This window comes from Acomys minous (assembly GCF_964271855.1).
Source record: "Acomys minous genome assembly, chromosome: 6".
Classification (NCBI taxonomy): domain Eukaryota; kingdom Metazoa; phylum Chordata; class Mammalia; order Rodentia; family Muridae; genus Acomys; species Acomys minous.
In genome coordinates, this window is record NC_140487.1 from 4,948,548 (window position 1) to 4,967,806 (window position 19,259).

The 19,259-nt window shown below is 40.2% G+C and overlaps 1 protein-coding gene across 1 annotated transcript in view; it reads left to right on the forward strand.

Moving 5' to 3' along the window:
- The window catches only part of SLC13A1 (solute carrier family 13 member 1), an 86,348-nt gene that overhangs the window by 4,249 nt on the left and 62,840 nt on the right, over positions 1–19,259 (forward strand). Inside the window, exon 2 of the mRNA XM_084785384.1 lies at positions 12,076–12,204. Coding sequence (XP_084641510.1) covers positions 12,076–12,204 — 129 coding nt within the window. The remainder of the gene's footprint in view (positions 1–12,075; positions 12,205–19,259) is intronic.

Sequence of the window (19,259 nt, forward strand, 5' to 3'; positions counted from 1 at the left end):
AGTGGAGGTAGAAGGACCAGAGGTCAAGGTAATGCCAGCCTGGGCTTCATTAGAAACTGTTTCTATTAAAAGTAAATAAACAAGTTTTGGTTGTTTGAGAAGCAGTAGGAAACCTGAGCAATCATATATCCTCCTGTTGGGTGTGTTTCTCCCAAGTGCGTCTCCCTTCATCGATCTGAGGCACTTGCTGGGAGACCTTTTCACAATAAAGAGACAGGGGGAGGAATCCTATGGGTACTGAGAAACATTCACTAGTTGATGGATTGTAAAATCCCAACTGCGTTTCAGTTTTCTCTTTGGTACTTCTGACTTTTTTGAAAAATATCTTACATCAAGATGGCCTCCAAGGGAGAAGAGAGAGGAAGAGTCAAGATCCAAGTACAAGGGCCAAATTTGTGTCCTCTCCGATGCTTTTCCCTGTCTTTCACCCTACATTTCCCTGTCTTTGCATCTACATTTTCCTCTGTCCACCAATCTTCCTCTCAGCCTCCATTCTCACCATACTTTCCTTGAGACAATATTCATCTCCATTTTTCATATGCATCTTTCCATACCCCTTCTTCCAACAAACAAACTAAAACAACCCTTACCAGAGTGCTGATTTCAAAATACCAGCTTGAGTCAGTCATGACCACCAGGCAAACATCTTTTACACTGATGGAAAATTTCAACTTGAACATGTGTCCCAATAACCTCCTGTATCTCTCTTCCACCCTCACTGTTCGCAGTCCCTGGAGTACCAGCGACTATCCCTGACCCGCTTTCTGCTCTCTGCTTCCTGGAATGCCCTCCCCCTTTGTCCTTCCCTCCCTGAAAAGAGAGGTGCAGACTGAGAATCATTATGGCAGTTCTTGTTTCATCACACATACGTGGGCACCACTGTAGTGTGTTCTGGGGGAGGGGGGGTTATCTTCACCTGCCTCTACAGACTGTAAGTGCCGTAAGAGTTTCAGGCAGATTGTTAGCCTGTGGCCTCTAGCCTCAAATACAGGGCTTGTCACACAGAGAGTAGGTGACTGTGTCAAGTAAGTAAATAGGCTTTTCTCATGAGGCAGAAGGATATGGAATTCCTATGACCTATAAGGTGAAAGAAGGTGATTGAACAAGAGACGTTCTAATACAGAGAAAGGAGTAATGGCGAGACAGAGTAAGAACATGGGTGTAGCAGGGAGGTGCCTGGCCCACAAAGCTCATGTTTTCCTTCTATGATAGGATTCTGTACCTTGCTTGGTTAACATGACAAATGTAACAGCTCATAATAATAAGCTCCATAGTAATTATTGGAAATAATCAATATCTTCATTCTGTAGTTGAGCAAATTCAGGTTTAAAGATTACCCAAAGTCATAGGACATGTGAATCGAACAACTGGGTTGGAACACAAAATGTCTGACTCCCAAACCCAGAGGGCAGTGCTCTGTTGTATTTTTCACTTTTAACCTAGCACATAAGGTATTAGAAATTCCCAAGCCCACAGAGCGCAATTCTATTTTGTATTGTGTTTTTTAATTTTTAAATTAGCATACAAGTTATAAGAAACAGGTTTGAATTTTCTTCTACCCAAAACACACTTTGTTAGGAAATGGCATTGCTTATGAATGGTGTTTCTGTCAGATCTTGGAAAGGTATGTTCATTTTGACTTAAGCCACTGCTTTCACATTTGAAATCACATGAGTGTTTACTGAGATGCAGGTTCTTGAGGCTTGTACCTGTTGCACTGGGATCTTGCTCCATGATGGACTCTTTTTTTGTTTTGTTTTGTTTTGTTTTTTAAATTTATTTTTTTAATTTTTAAAAAATTTTATTAATTTATTCAAATTACAACTCAATTGTTATCCCATGACTTGTATCCTCCCATTCCTCCCTCCCTCCCTCCCGCTTTCACCCTATTCCCCTCTCCTAGGTCTATGACTGAGGGGGACCTCTTCCCCCACTATATGGTCATAGGCTATCAAGTAGCCTGCTTATTCTTTCTTTGAGTGCCACCAGGCCTCCCCACCAAGAGGAGGTGGTCAAATATGGAGCACCAGAGTTCATGTCAGAGTCAGTCCCTGGTCTCCACATAACTGTGGAGAATGTCCTGTCCATTGGCTAGACCAGAGTAGGGGTTCGGTATTTACTATTATATTGTCCTTGGTTAGTGCAATAGTTTGAACAGAGCCTCCCCCGTGATCCACCCATCATGATATTCTTCCTGTAGGTTTCTAGGACCCTCTGGGTCCATCTGGAAACAACCTAAATGCCCCTCAGTTAAAGAATGGATAAAGAAACTGTAGTACATTTACACTATGGAATACTACTCAGCTATTAAAAACAAGGAAACCTCGAAATCTGTGGACAAATGGATGGGACTAGAGATGATCATACTGAGTGAGTTAACCCAGAAGCAGAAAGCCTCACATGGTATATATTCACTTATAATTGGGCACTAGCCCAAGAGGCATGTTCCATGAAAGTCTTCACTTACCAAGAGATTGGGATAGATGTGAGGACATCCTACTGAGACTCTAGGTAAGAGAAATATAGGAGATGGGGAAATGACAGACTCTTGATGTATCAGGAAATACAGGTTGGACGCTTCAAGCTTCTGAGGTATGTGAGCACTGGCCACATTCCAATCCCCTAGATAATTCAGATAAGTTTTGTAAGAGATTTTGACATGCTACCCTTGGCCCATTTCCTCCTCTAGAAAGTGAAAAGGTACCTCTTTAAGAACTGTTAAATACTGTCTATAGAGCATCTGTTCTATGTTCACCTGAGGGTCTTCTGTAAAATCTCGACTTCTGGGCATGTTTAGCAAAATCCTCGGGTGACTGATGATGTTATTTCATGGGTTGCATCCTAATGCATAGAATGCAGAACTATGGTTATTTCTAATTCAGTGGTGTGTGTGTGGCGGGGGGGAGGTTGGTGTGAGATAAAAGCCATGCCTCTAGAGTGCTAGCTAGACACTGAGGTTGTTGAGTGAAAAGGGGTGTTAAAAATATCCCCAATACCTGGCATAGTAGAGCTGCCAGGTGGCTGTCTCTGCTACCCATCTTAAAGTCTAAAATCTAACTAGAGATGCTAACTATTATTCCTTGATCCTATGGCTGAGCGCTATACTTTCCATGTTCAAAGACAGGGATCTTTTAAAATATATCAAGCTTTGCGGTTAGTATGGACTGAGCCTTGATCAATAGCCACTGTGGTGTGACAGGCGTCTCAGAAGCCAAGCAAAATTCCTGCAGGTTCTGCCAGGTTACCATGCTTTCCTTATAGCACGCAGACTTAGAGAGCACACTCTTTTCCTCCTTTTTTTTTTTTATGTGCAATGTGCTCTCCTTGGAAATAAATTGGTCTGTTTTCTTTAAGTTCTTGATGGGAAGAGAAATACTCTCTTACCCACATTAGGGACCCTGCCATCAGCCAAGGCACTCCCCAGTACCAGTCAGTACGCCATTAAAAAGGGAAGAAATGAAAAATAAAACCCTATATTTTAAAACAGAATTTATATTTCAATTCCATCTAGAACTATCATTTAAAAGAGACCCAAGGTGATTTTTAAACTCATTAGCCACATGTCCCAAGGCAACATGACAGAAATTTGTGAAAGCGAAACAAATACCCAAATTTGCTTATCATAACTTCATTTGCTGAGTACGTCAAGACAGGACTAAGACACTTCTTTTAAATCCAGTAGGGGAACAGGAGAATGTCAGCTATGAGGACTTCACCTTTGCACAAAAAATATTTTGGCTATAATTGTTTTGGTTAGAGAGATGGGGACTCTGGGCCGGGGAATAATGACATTGTCTCAGATGGGGGAGAGTACAGTATCCAGGACCAAGCCAGCAAAAAAGAGAAAAAGATGAGAGACAAGGCAAAGGGATGGAGGTTTCTGGAGTCAAATTTAGCTCAACACCAGAAACTAAGGACTGAAGAGAGATATTCTTAAATTCGTGAAAGACAAAAAGAGAAAGACTGGCTATTGCTTCTGGTCCATTGGAGGCAGGCACTTCCAGTTCCCCAGGCCAGAAGGAACCGCACACCACCTCCCTTATTTAGTCAGATGTCCCATTTGGTCATCTTGGCAGGATTAGGACTCTCAGCTGACAGAATCTTACCTAAGGAGGTACATGTGAATCTTCTAGAGCAGGAAGATAGTGTGGAAAGAGAAAACATACGTATAAAATAATTGTGACGTTCCTTCTGTATGTATGAGGACTTCAGGGTTGACCATTTTGGGGGACAACCTTCCCCTGGGAAGACTATTTCTCAGGCTCTCAGTGCTCTTTAGTTGCCTGCAATCATTACCCAGGGTTGAAACACCATGGTCTTTTCCCCTTTTCATGTTAACATGTCAATTGGTGTCATCACCACGTTGAGGAGACTTCATGGATGTAGCTTCTCTGACATTTCTAGGAGACAAAAACCTCACAGCAAACTTCCTGCTTCGCTGTTTCTCACAATCTTTTCACCCCTTCTGCTATGATCTCTGAGGCTTTGGTACAAGAATTGAGTTCTAGCCAGATAAGCTGCGGGTTTACTAACATATCTTGGAATGCATATGTATATACATATGTTTGTGTATATATGCAACAAAAGTAAAGAAATAGAGGCCATGAAGTTGAAATATAACAAATTGTTGTAGGGGAGGTATGGCAAAAGGGTTGGGAAGAGGAATGGGAAAGAGAAAACAATTATATTTCAATTTAAACCTATATAAGATAGATAATAAAACAACTACTACTCAGGATGCTTTTGAAAACCTCAAAAAATGATTACAATAATCAAGACTGCAGAAATCAACACACAGGTGAAAACATCCTAAATGCAATGAAAACAATCAGGAAACCAGCAACATAGAAAAGAACACACACATACATATGGAGAGATATCATTTTTGAAAACTGAGGTATAAGCAAGACTAGATGACTGTTAAAAATTCCTAGATAGATATTTTAGACATGGATAAAGATAGTCATGGAAATTAAAAACAAAACAAAAAACATTTAAAGAGTCAGAAATGTGCTGGGGGTTTGGAGTAGTCCTAGGTAATCAATTTCTTCAGGGGAAACATCTCTCTCTCTCTCTCTCTCTCTCTCTCTCTCTCTCTCTCTCTCTCTCTTTGGTTAAATTCAGCTTTCTTCTAGGATGAATCTTATATATGAACTAACACAAGCAATTTACTGTGAGAACATCCTAGATGGATAAGATGAATAACAGGGCCACACCAAGGCACGCTCGGGTATAGCCAGGAGGCACACAGGTTCCGAAGGTGACTACTGGGAGAGTATTTTCCCTTCCAGTGCCTCAGTAAGCTGGGGTACTTTACCAGAAGTCATTTTATACAGGGAGTTTAAGGTCCTCTTGTGAGGGTAAGCTTTGTTCTAACTGTGCTGTGTTTGCCTTGGCTCTTGCTAATCTCTCTGCTGGTTTGCAGCAAGATTGGTAGTAAAATGTCAGGTATTAACATCCTTACATGTATTTGAATTGGCCTCGTGTCCATCATTAACTTTAGATTTCCTTAAGGTGTTCTTACACTCTACACCCTGACCTTCAAAGGCCAATCCTCCAGTCTTCCGGCACTTCAAAATGTATCCCAGTGGTCTGCCAAATAGTAAAGAACAGACCTTCCACTGGAAGGCGAGGAGACCTTGCACCAAGGGCTCTAAGTAAGAGTGTTAAATGTCCTGGGGGCAATAGCATCAATCAGGACATGGAAGAGAGGCACTGTGGATTGGATAGCTTTGGTCTAGATTTCTTAAGTATCTGGCAAGTATTGACCCATCAATAGCGAGATGCAAACTCAAGGAACAAGATCCTTTCAGAATGTCAAAACATAGAACATTTAAAAACTAAAAGTAAAACTATGACCCCAACAGCTCATGAGAAGGCAGTGAAGATCTCAAGAGCCTTGGATGTCAACTGTCGTAGCAGATTCCTTTACCATGATTATTTTGGCTTCCAAAAGTTATCTTTTTCTGACATAAGAAACATCTATTACCCCCAATGATTAGGATCTCCCTAATGGCCACCACAAGTGTCCTACCACTCTTCTATTGAAGGAGAGCAGAAGAGTAAATAGTGGGAACACTGGCTGCACACATATAAGGGAATTCAAGAAGAGGGTAGGGCAGCACTGGGTTGGCTAAATGGGAATTGCTAGAAATAGGCCACCATGGTCATTCAGGACTGGTCAGATGACAGGATGCTCAGGAAGCCAGAATAGAGGCTATGGTCAGAATTAGGGTCTCTTATAGATCAGGGCACTATATTCTAGTGCTAGTAAGAGAACAGTCTGGTGGGGCTAAACTACATAACTGCCAGGGAGAGCAAAGTAGGTTTGCTATGCAGCCAGGCAGTTAGAGAACATGAGAGTTAGTTTTGGCTCAACTGTGGATCCCAAGCAGGCACCAGTGGTGATGGATGGTTGGTTAACAGGCGCTAAGCAAGTGTTTGGGTTGGGACATGGGTTGACTGTGACTTTCTGGGGGCTCAGATGTTGGAAGGTTAGCCCCAATGTGATAGCACTAAGAGGTGATGACACTTTCAAGAGGTGGAGACTATACAAGGTTGGAGCCTTCTGAATGGACTACTACTACTAATTCCTCTGGGGTCCCTACTAGTTCCCATAGAGTGGGTTGGAGAGAGAGAGAGAGAGAGAGAGAGAGAGAGAGAGACCTAGACAGACACAAGGCTGTGTCCTTCTTAGTGCCTGCTTCCTTATTTGGCCATGTTATCTCCCTTCACAAGTACTTTCTTCAATGCTCATGAGAGCCAGAAATGACCACCCAGTCTTGAATATTTCCATTATAACAGTGGAAAACAGAACACACAAACTGTAGATCAGTGGGAGAAGTACAAGAAGGCCTGGAAACTGTGATTCAAATTTTTATTTTTCAAGTAGAGCTCAATCCTGTTAAGGCAAGTTTGATAAAAAATAAAGTGATTTACCATATAGATCAGAAACCTTGTTGAAACGCCATAGAAATGAAAAGAATGATAATATCATAAGAAACAATATTGTTGCAGGAAAAGTAGCAATAGGGAAGGGGTTGGAATTGTTTTGCATTATTGTACCAACAACAATACTGTACAACTTATACAAATAATAAATATAGTGGAATATACAAAATTAATATAACTATCTTTTTGGAAAATGGAAATAGCTAATAAAGTTTAAATGGACTCTTCAGCCAAGAAATGTTGCTACTTGTTTTCTGTTTTAGGACTGAAAATCCTTTTCCTGTATCCATATGGAAGTGAGCTACAAAGATGTTCACAGTCAAATAGTGTTGAAAAATTAAGAAGGGTTAGAAAGCTGTACAGACAGATGCTAATGTATTCTTTAACAAGGAAAATGTGACCCACTTAGAATGAATTTAACAACATTTACACATATAGCAGCATGATGCACTTGCAATGTAAAATACTGAGTGAAATAGCCACAAGTGATGCATTAGTGAAGCATGCTTTAATTTTAAAAGTGCCTGATGAGGTTGGGGAGGTGGCTCAGTGGCTTTACTGTTCACCGAACAAGCATGAATATCTGAGTTTGCGTCTGCAGCCCTCATGTGAAAGCCAGGGGCAGTGGTGTGTCCTTGTAACCCCGGGAGGTAGAGACAGGAGGATGCCAAGGGTCCCTGGCCAGTCAGCCTAGCTCTGGATTCACTAAGAGCCTTTCAAAAAATAGGGAAGAGAAGTGGTTGAGAAAGACATTCTAATGTGAATTTTTTTTTTTTACCACCAAGCATGCCTGCACAGGCAAGGGCACCCATATACAACTGTGGCACATGCAGACACCACAAAGAGAAGAAAACATGGCTATTAAAATATTAATGGCCTCTATATAACAAAAAAAATCACAAAAACACAGATGGAAAGAGACAAACTACATGCCAGACAGAGGCAGATCTGGGAGTGAGTACAGGGACAGAACACGGGGGAGTGACTGGCTGGCTTGTTTTTTTGTTTGTTTGTTTTTGTTTTTGTTTTTTCACAGAAACATTTTATATCTTTTAAAAACATATGGTAATTGTAGCCGAATATACATATTTGTTCATTATGTTAAAGTAAAAAATTGTAACTGTTATATAGTGTTTCTAACTGTCCTAAATATTTTAGAAATGTGAAGGCTCTTTTAACAACAGACCACTCCAAAGCTTTAGCAGCATGGTGCTTTCAATGTAAAGGAACAGTGTCTTCCTATAGCATCTCCCTTACACTTAGTGCAAGGGAACCTTCCCACGGTAGGGAAAGGTAGGAAAGGTAGGAAGAGGTAGGAAAGGTAGGAAAGGTAGCAAAGGTAGGAAAGGTAGGAAAAGGTAGGAAAGGTAGGAAAAGGTAGGAAAAATGCTCAAGAGTGGCCACGAGCTCCAGCGCGCACAGGCAGGCATCTTACATTAAGGGACAGTGCATGCCCTCCATCTCAATAACTATATAATAAACAGTCTCCTCTACCTGAACCAGTGCCTTGTTTCCCAAGACAAATGGTGCACATTCTTAGGGAACTTAGAACATCTAGAGACTTTTGAACTCCTTGGTGGCATTTTCAGTCCTGAGGAAGTTCATGAGGTTTTTGTTTGTTTGTTTGTTTTTGTTTTTGTGTTCTCTTCCTCCCTTCCTCTTTTCACTCCTTCTCTGCCTTCATTTTGCTCACTTCCGTATGGCATTTTGAAAACGGCCTCACAAAATTTAAAAACATTTTGTGAAGTCTGTGATAGTCATACTTCCAAATAGATTCTTCCTATATTTTCTGTCATAACAAACAAGATAAAAATAGCTATTACTCTGGTTTCTGTCTCTCTCTTCACAAATTTATAATACTAAAGAATATTTTCTAACTCTGTAATAGGATTTGGGTTAGAACGCTTGCTTGCCTTGGTTGCAGCTTATTATAACAGCATCACAAGCATTGCAAACTTCTACCAGACTTTGGAGAGTGGACTTGAGATGAGAAAAAATAATTCCCTCACCCTACCGCGACAAGGGTAACTCTGTTTTCTTCTTTTCTGGACCTTCAGTTTCCTTCAAGAATGGGAAATTCCTACAAATTATAGCAAGTTAGATTACAAAGATAACAAAAATATGGTTCAATTATAATCCCATGAATTACTCACATGGAAAAGTTTATGTTCAAACATCATTTTGACAAACTTCAAGAATGAGACATAATTTTGAATTGCACATTGCAGGATTGTCAGACTTTCCAAACAGCTTACAAACCCAGATATTTCACATGGCAGAAGGGTACATTCCCTGAAAGCAAGATTCTGGACCAAGAGGTACATAAGAAGAAAAGACCGAATGATTGTGTGTCCCATAGCTTTCAGATCTTTACCCTAAAGAAAAATCACTTGGTCACCTTGAAAATGCTGGTCATGTTTCAGTATATCCAGGAACAGGCCTGGCATTCAACATTTCTTGCAAATTCCCAGATGATCCCAATGATGCTTGTGCACAGATTACTTGGGATATATGAAGAGAAAGCCAATGAGCAAATGTGATAACTCAAGGATAGAGAAACAAGAAAGAAACTCAAAACAAGTAGGAAATGGTTTGTTACTAGACATTCCACTCAAATGCTAATGAAAGCCAGGAAGGGAAGAAGATGAAGGAGTATGGAAGTTCTATGTGGAACTAGAAGGCAGCTGTCACTTTAAGGTATAAGCTCTCTAAGACTCTGGAGAATTAGTGCCCTGTACAATATAATACCAATGTTACCCAGTCTCTCAATTGTTAAGGTAAAGACATAAATTCACTGTATTTTAATATAAATTTATAAATTCCTACATATATATATATATAGAAAAAGAGCCATTGTCAGTCAAACAAATTGAATATGCTCCTTGGACTTTCAAGTACTTCAAATCATTAAGCAAGATAAAGTGCCCAGTATTTGAGTAGAAGTGCCTATAAAGAACCCCTTCAGGAGGCCCCGAGGCTGATGGGTAGACAAGCTAGACAAATGTCTTAAATTAGAGCTTGATGCTACGTGAGAAGCAAGGGTCATATCCGAACATCAAAATGGTCTAAGAAGATGACTTGTTTGTCTTGAGAGAGTCTTGCGATGTAGCTCTTGCTAGTCTTGTACATACTGTGTAGAACAGGCTAGTTTCCATCTCCTGGTGTTCCGCCCCCTTCCTCCTGCTTCAGTCTCCCAAATGCTGGGACCAAGAGTGTGTGCCGCCATGTCTGCCTCAAGAGGTGGCTTTACAAATAGAGAGTTGATGTCAGAAAGTATTGTAGCAAGTCTGATTGTAGAAATAAAAGTGATTAAATACAAAGTGAAGATCCTGAATTATCAAAAATATGAAAATAAAAACAAAGGAACGGAAAGGTACTGACTCAATTAAGTTAAGCTGCGTCAGTCACAAGGTGACAATCTTCCAGGAAAGGCAACCATTCGGCAGTTGAAATCTTGCTTGTTAGCCTGTCTCCAAAGCTTCCCTGAGTTGACTAGGGAAGTTAGGGTGAAATTTCAACCCAAGGCAGAAGTTAGAAGTGGCAACCAGAACTCACCAGTCTATTATGGCTTTTCTGTTCTTGTCTTTCCTTTTTTTTTTTTTCCCCTGATGCAGACCATTATACGTGGATGCTCCAATGTGTTTTTAGGGTGGACAGGCCTTTAATCTAGCTTTATGGACGAGAAGGAAGAAATCTAGTTGAGTTCTTAGAAAACAATCTGGTCCTGGAACAAGCTTGCCTCTAATGGGCTTGGATGGAGGCAGAGGGGAAGGTTTGAGGCATGGTGCAAAAACAACAGACAGTCTCAGGGGACTGGCTGCTCAGAATGGGGGAGCATGAAAGTTAGGGGGCCCGTGTTGTTGTTGAAACCTACCTTCTTCCAAGTATGTCAGAAAACATAAAGTTGTAAGGAAAAGTTTTGGGGCCATCTATGGGTTATCGTTAAAAGAAAACACACAGCTTTCTCTCCACACAGGCATTTTAAATTAAACCAGTGCCCACAGATTCTCTCTAGAGCTGTTAGAAAGATTCAGTCAAGGCTCGGCTTTATTTTGCTGTTTTATTGTTTGTCAAGACTACAGAGGCAGACTCTGTAAAAACTGTCAACATCAAAACACCTTTATTCTTTTTCCTTTAAAAATATAACACAATGAAGATATGGCAGAGCCTGGGCTTATTAAGAGCCTCTCAGATTCACTGACAGAGCAAGGGTGCTGGGAAGCAAAAGCCCAGCCCACAAAATCCAGCCTCATGCCAGAGAATACAGAGAGGAAAGCTGGATCTTGTATAGGCCTAGAGAAAAGACCTCATCAAAACTCAAGCCACAGTCTCAGTAAATTTCCAAATGCAGCCTAGAATTCTCGGGCAGCAAATATCAGGAGAACAAGAAACAGCAATATAGTGGATGACAACATTTATTGATTGCTGAGTACATTTCAGGTACCAAATTATACAAGTCACAGATGGTTATAAAATGTAACCACTTTCCTTAAGTGCCCTAAAACTGCGGTTTTAGACTAAACCAAACAACAGATTTCATTTACATTAAGGTTCACTCTCAGCCACCCTGTGTTGTCCACAGTAACTCAGTTTCTATCCTCAAAAAAGCAAGGCAGACACCTCTGCACCTCCAAGTTCGTGTGCTTAGAAGCTTGTTCTAAGACACACTACAGGAAGCCTAGGCTGATTTCCCACTTTTGGTTAGAAAATGTGCATGTGGGTCCCACCCAAGCAGGCACAATTAGAAGATAAAAGAGATACAATTAAACGTTGTGAGGAAATGTTGACAGCCTGCCTATTTCTGAAATCCAACAATACTCAGTACATTTGAGTAACCAAATGAGAGGAAAGACAGACATCTATGTACATTAGTTTGAGCACAGGAAATTGACTCCAGACGTCCTGTTTGTAAAGAAAATAGGGGAAATTTTCCAGATTTTCATTTTCATGTTTATTAACTTTCTGTCCAATCTCCCTAAAAACAACTATTTGGTGGCAACTTGAGGCAGAAGAATTCACAGCTCCTTCCCACTCAGCTCCAACTAGCAAAAGTGGTTATGATTTATAAGATGATTTCTGAAGGTCATTTTTTTAACCTTTATGCCTTGCCTTGGTTCTTTGCAGGAAGCACAATGTGCCTATGTCCTCTTTGTTGTCGCCATACTTTGGATCACAGAAGCTTTGCCCCTGTCAATCACAGCTCTACTGCCTGGCTTGATGTTTCCCATGTTTGGGATCCTGCCCTCCTCGCGTGTAAGTTCTTCCATTGCTGGTAAAACTCAATTACTTATTTTATGTGGTGACATCATTAGAGAAAAGTTGCCTTTAAAGGGAGCCATGATCTTGAGATAAGGCTTCTTTGTAAGCATTCTGGATTTTCAAGCACTCCTTCTCTGAGATTCTGGATGTTTGTCTGCCTTCAAGGAACAAACAGGTCTGAGCTTCTTTTTCTTTCTTTCTTTCTTTCTTTCTTTTATTTTTTTAGGTTATATGAGGTTTATTAAATGAACATTGGGGGGAGAAGGAAAGGGGGAGGGGTACCCCGGAAAGAGACAGAGACAGAGGAAGAAAGGAGAAGAGAGGAATAGTAAAGGGGGCGAGAGAGGGAGAGAGAGAGAGAGAGAGAGAGAGAGAGAGAGAGAGAGAGAGAGAGTGGAAAGGGTAGAGGAGAATGGTCTGAGCTTCTTGAGTCATGTGTGTTTGTAGAAGAAATGTGGGTCCATCTCTTGCTGACATTTCTAGCTCATGCCTTTTTCCCAACAAAAGGGGCCATTCAGTCACACCCTGAACAATCTGGTACTCTTCCTCAGAAGTTGAACTGATGGTGGAAAAAGTAAAAATTAAAAAAAAGAAACACTTTGTGTTTTTAATGAAGAAAAGGCTTCCTTCTCTGTTTCTCTCCCAGAAACCTCGTATTCCAAAAGATAAAGCCAAATTAACTTTCATGTGCACTTCTATTTTGTTCTTGCCGAGAGGAGTTTATTCATGCTGGGAGCTGATTTTTACCTTTATGCAGTCTAAGGGTGCCCATCTAAAGAAAATAAATTCAGTTTCCCCTTAAATACACAAAACACCTGGAAACCAGAACACTTATCTCTATTCAGCCTCCAGGTAGCGAGTAAATAACCGCCTAAAGTGGTTCCAACTGTAGAGCAGCAATGTTCTTAGGAACCCCTTCAATTTCAGGCGGACAGTGCAATCTGCCTTTCCTTCTGCCTTCTGCAGCTGTCTGGATGCTCACATCTTCTTAATATGGACTGAGAATTTTTTCTAACTAGTCCTGGTTCAGCTTCTGAGGACTCAGAAACCCCAAATGTAAGTTTCTTCAGTGGTCTAACGTGCCATGGAGTAGGGAAGACTTAACAGAGACAGTAACTATGGTGTAGCACTAACAATGCTAGTACCACTGTGACTGGCAGCACTTGTCCAGAAACCCTTTATTTTCAAAGGTGACAGCATCACCAGCCCTCGGGTGTAAGAGGTGGAAAAAGATTCTTCTGGGACAACTCTCACTGAAGGCAGGTGTCTCCTCCATTTTATGCCCTACAAATGACATAATTTCCTATCTTTCTGCTTGTAGGTCTCCAATAACACCCAAGGGGGGGGGTAGTTTTTATTTCTAAAGAGTTCATTTAGACCAAGTCTGACATTCAGTTACATTGACCCATGCAACTTTTACTTCATGTCTCTTCTGCAAATAAGCATCATAAGGGCAATAACATTTCTTGAATTTTAATATTAATGCAAACCCTATCTCCAGTCTTTATGATTTCTAGATTTTAATTCTTCTCTTTAAACTTACCACCTCCAACCATTCCCATCTTTTTTTTCTCATTCCAGAACTAACACTAGTTTGTCAACAGTACTTAAAACTAAGGCAGCTAATGATGTATCTATGTTTCCCATTGCTGTGATAACATATCCTGACAAGGGCAAACTAAAGAAGGAACGGTTTACATTGGCTCCCAGTTTGGATGTACAATCCCTCATTCAGGGGAAATGTTAGCTACAGAAATGTAAGACAGTAACATAGTGTCTGTAGTCAGGCAGCTAAGAGCAGTGAACACTAGTGTTCAGTGCAATTTCTCCTTTTTCATTCAGTCCAGGATAAGAGTCCATAGAAAGGTGTTGCCCACAGTAAGCAAATCTTCCTACTCCAGCTAACTCAGTGTAGATAATCCCTGTCAGGTATGTCTAGAGGCTAACATAATCTACAAAATTTCTCACTGGCATCTCCTCAGGCTTGCATCTCAGACGATGCTAGATCCCACCAAGTTGATAATAGTAACTGTCACAGTGGGTAAATGTAAAATCGGCTACCAAGCAGTACTCAATAAGTACTAGTTAATGTAACCAGAAGATTGACAAAAACAGGCTGTTTTAGAGACATCTGCTGTACTGCAAAATCAAATATATGCACTGTCTAAGAGGAACTGGAGCATACAGGAAGTCAGAACACTTGGTACTTTTAGTAGTCATGCCCTTCTTCTGTTTTGTGGTCCATTTTTCACAAAGGACAATTAGCCTTTAGCTAGTAAATATCCTACCAAAGCTAGTGGGGACAGATTTAGTCAGGAAGACATGAGTTGTGTATTTGATATTCATATCATCTGTAAGTGGAACATGAAGCTCCATAAGTCAGGGTTGAACAATCAAATAAAGTATGTGAAATAATGTTCAAATGATGATACACACCCATGAGTTTTCATATCAGCAGTTTTGAGAGTATTACCCTATCATTATACCCCATGTCAACAGTTTTGAATATCAAATCTATCACTGAAGAGGTATCTTCATCCAAGTGGAGAACACTAAACATATCGTCACCTTATTAATAATCTTATTTGCATACTTAAAAGCCAATGCTGAATAAACAAACCTTGCTATGCACATTACTGTTATTGAAAATACCCACAGCCATTGAGCTTTTATGCTGTTAAATTAAATCTAAGCTGCTAACTAGTTCAGTGTGGCCAATTTGATCTTCAGAACATAATATTATTATTACTATAGTTGAAAATACATTTACAGATAAAAATGAGAAAAAAATCTATGCACATATAGATGCTATGATACAGATTCACTCAGTTATTCAATAAATATTTATGTGGTAGCACCTGCCAGACACTTGGAAAACATTTATAAATAAAACTTGGGGAAATTTTTATGAATAAATATAATCAAATTTTAGTGTTTATTTTAGAAGAGTAGAGAGAGTAAACAGTATATTTGGTAAGTAGATGAGTTGAATAGTTTGTTAAAAATGTAATTAGTGGGACCTGGAGATGGTTCAGTAGTCAGTGAACTTGACATGCACACACACACACACACACACACACACACACACACACACACACACACGGGGAGGTGGGAGAGATAGGACGTTTACACAACTGCTAAGCTACAGATTCAGTGAGAGCCCCTGTCTCAGAAAATAAGCTGGGGAGTGACAGAGAAAGATGTGGATACCCACTTCTTGCCTCTACATATGCATGCTCAGGCGTAGTCATCTGCACACACGTGTGCACACATATGTCTATATCATATACTCGCCTACATAAAATAAATGTAACTTATAATAACTGGAAAATGCATAAAGTTAATGAAGATTAGTAGGGTTTTAGATAGATTTTATTTAGGCAGGGCTGTCTACTCTAATAAAAATTCACTATCAGGGCAAAACAATCTATTTACCTGAATAAAGATGAGGTACTGGAGCCGAGGAAGATAGCTATTAAGTACTGAGGAATGCCCACTTCTTAAGGGAGAAACACCCAGTACAAAGACCTTAAGCCAGGCCAATAGCTATAGTATGACTTACAGCCAAAGGATTTAGTGGGAAATCTACTGGAGATAGTGTCAGGGAAGGGCTGTGATAAGATGTGTCCTGGCCACGGCCAAAGAATGTCATGGCAAGCATTTACCAATTGAGGAAGTAGAAATTTAATGAAGAATTTTGAGCAAAAAAGTAACATGATAAATCTGTCTTCGATTTTCAAAGAACGGTTTGAGCTACTGTATTAAGAAACGAAGTGGAAAGGAGCCAGGCAAGCTACTACAAGCTAGGTGGAAACCTTGGTAACTCAGAACAGGGCTCTGACACATATGTAGACTATCCTACTGATAAAGTCTGAAAGAAAAAGCAACTAACTTCCTTTAGCCATTAGATATGTCATTCAGTTGAAAGATTTAAGGGTGCTGCCTAGGTTTTAGACTTGTCAAGTAGAAGGCTGGAGCTGCATCCCACCAAGATGGACTCAGGATGGAAGGAGCAGGCTGGCCATGCTTTAAGAGCTTAAGCATTAATTCAGTGCTAGGTGTGTACATGTGAAGTGCTTCTTGGGCATCTGAGTGAAGGTGTTGAGTATGCATACTGGGGATGGAGTGTGAGTATGTCTATCGCTTACCAGACACTCAGAGTTCCTGAGAGATGGGCTCATCTGGAGTTATTAGATGACAATCATCAGCAGACAGATGTTAGTTAAAGTCTATTACTTGAGTTCAGTTAGGAAAGTAATAGAAGACAGGCAACTGAAACAGAGGCTGGAGAGATGGCTCAGTGGTTAGGAGCACCAGCTGGTCTTCCTGAAGCCTCGGGGTCAATCCTCAGCACCTATAGGGCAGCTCACAACTGTCTGTGCCTCCTGTTCCAGAGTTTTTCACGTCATCACACAGACATACTTGCCGGAAAATCACCAATGTTGCCACTACCTTTTAGTCTTGTTTTTAATAGGGTTTCTTAATGCCTTTACCTCCTTTCCAACTCTCCAACCTTAGGTAGGAGAGAAAGAAAGTTAAAAGGGAAGAGGATGTAGCCCTCTTTAGACTTAGTTCTGGCCTGTTAGGGTCATTGGGTTCTTTGAGACAATACCAACCTGAGTCCTCAGGCTACTCAGCAGCCCAGCAGTCCAGGAGCCTTCTTCCTTTTCCCCTTCTCAGAGTGTTCCTGGAAACATCCCTTCTCTCTTGGAGTGTCCATCCTCTCTCTGAGCTTTGGTATTTATACTCTCCCAGAGTCCTCACAATCTCACTAATTCAGCTGGCAATGACCACGCCCCTCCCTGAGCCACAGGAGGCAATTGTCAGCTGTGGATAAACTAAAAGCATCTCCATATCCCACACTTGGGATTAAAACACAAACCTGTTTACAAGGCATAACAGTTTTTAAAGAACCCGAAACTTCCACTACACTCCAATGAACATTAAAGAAGGAAGGAAGAAAGGAAGGAAGGAAGAGAAAGAAGGAAAAGAAAGAAGGAAGATCAAAGTAGAATGTTAGACTCTGTAAGCTCCAGAGGTTGTTTTATTTGGAAATTAGAGTTCCACATTTTTTTTTTTTTCATTATTTGAGACTGGATTTTCCCACCCATTGTAGAATGACCTTGAATTCACAAGGTAACTCAGGCTGGCCTAAAATCTGCCTCCAGGGTGCTTAGATTACAGGTTTAAGTTTTTGCAAAACAAACAAACAAAAACCCACCAATAATAAAAACCAAACCAGGTTAATGAAAAGAGAAAGTGTTTGGCAAGGAGACCAGAAGAAAAGGGTTCTGAGATAAAAGGAAAACCAGAAAGGTGTGAAACCCTGAAATGCAAGTGAAGCAAATCCTTTACCGGTGAAGGAATTACCAGGATGTCAAATTTGCTAGTAAGTGAGTTAATATGAAGACCAGAAATGTGATCATTGAATTTAATAAAACAACTTAAATAAGTATTTCAAAAGATTTATTTATTTATTTATTTTGTTAACACTGCTCTACCTCTTGTACATCTGCAAGCCAGAAGAGGGCATCCCATTATAGATGGCTGTGAGCCACAATGTGGTTGCAGGCAATTGAATTCAGGACCTCTAGAAGAGCAGTTAGTGCTCTTAACAAGTGAGCCAGCTTTCTAGCCCTTAAATAAGTATTTTTAAGTGAACTATATAATCATATTAATTTTAGCCATAGAGGCATATCTTAAAGAAACATTCTTATTTAGCTCACAATGTGCAGAACCACCTTTTGTAATTTTTTTTTTATTTGTGCAAAGATTGCTCGGCTGATACATTATCTAACTCAGCAGGAACCCAGGTGTGCTGTTTGAAAAATTCCATATTTTTAGATGAAATCCATTTTGGGGGCCGGAATGTAACTATCTTGATCTTGTAAAGAGATGTTAAATCTCATGAATTTTACTTGACATACCCATTTTTCTCTTAAAATGGTTATATTTATCAGTGTCATTCCTAAATCACCAAGACTTCCTCCATTTGTTTGTTTATTTATTTATTTATTTATTTACTTAGTTACTTATTAAACAACCTCATGTATCCACTGCTGGCCTCAAGCCTCAAGCAAGGATGACCTTAACCTTTTTCTTTTCCTCTTGCTTCTACTTTCTGAGTGCAAGTCTGAGACTATCGGCACGCACCGGGCTCTGGGTCATTTGGTGCTGACATTAAAACCCTGGACTCTCTGCGTTCCTTCAGAAGTGCACATGCCAGAAAAGCACTCTAGCAGCTGGGCCACATCCCTGCTTCCCAAGAGTATCCTCTGCTGTTATCTTCTTGACGGTTAGGCTGCACACACATATTCTTCATCAAATATATATGATCTTTATGAAAAACTAAAGATTGTAGAATCTATAACAGCAAATGGAGAAGAGTTTAACCTCTGAATTTGCTTACAAAGTAGACCATACTTTGCTGGTAAGGGATTGGCAATCTATGGTTCTGAGTGCAAATCCATTTGGTACCTAATTTTCAAAGTGGAGTTTTATTGCAATGCAACATTGACCATTTATTTATAATATTGCCTTTGGTTCTTGCATGCCACTGATGAAGTTGAATGATTGTTATAGAAATCATGTAACTCAAAAAATATACAATATTTACTACCTATCTTTTTAAAAGTATGATAATCCCTCATGTAATTAAATATCTTGCTGGACATGGTGGTACATATCTTTAATCCCGGCACACCAGAGGCAGAGACTCTCTGTGAGTTTGAGGACAGAATTGTCTCTACAGTGAGTGCCAAGATAGCCAGAATTACATGGAGACCCTTCTCAACATCCCTCCACTCATACCCATAAAAGAACATCTCATAGCTATGGTATTCTTGTCTTTGGTCGCTTACTAGTGCAATAGTTTCCCCTCATTTTCTGGGGAAACATTTGAAGATACTCAGAGATGGCCCCAAATCTGCTGATAGAACCCTATTTGGACCATGAATTTTTCCTTTGTGAACTTCAGAGCTCTCACATATTTCCAGCGTTAATCTTCTCTTCTATATTCTATGCCCTGCTATCTTCCTTTGCTGGCAATT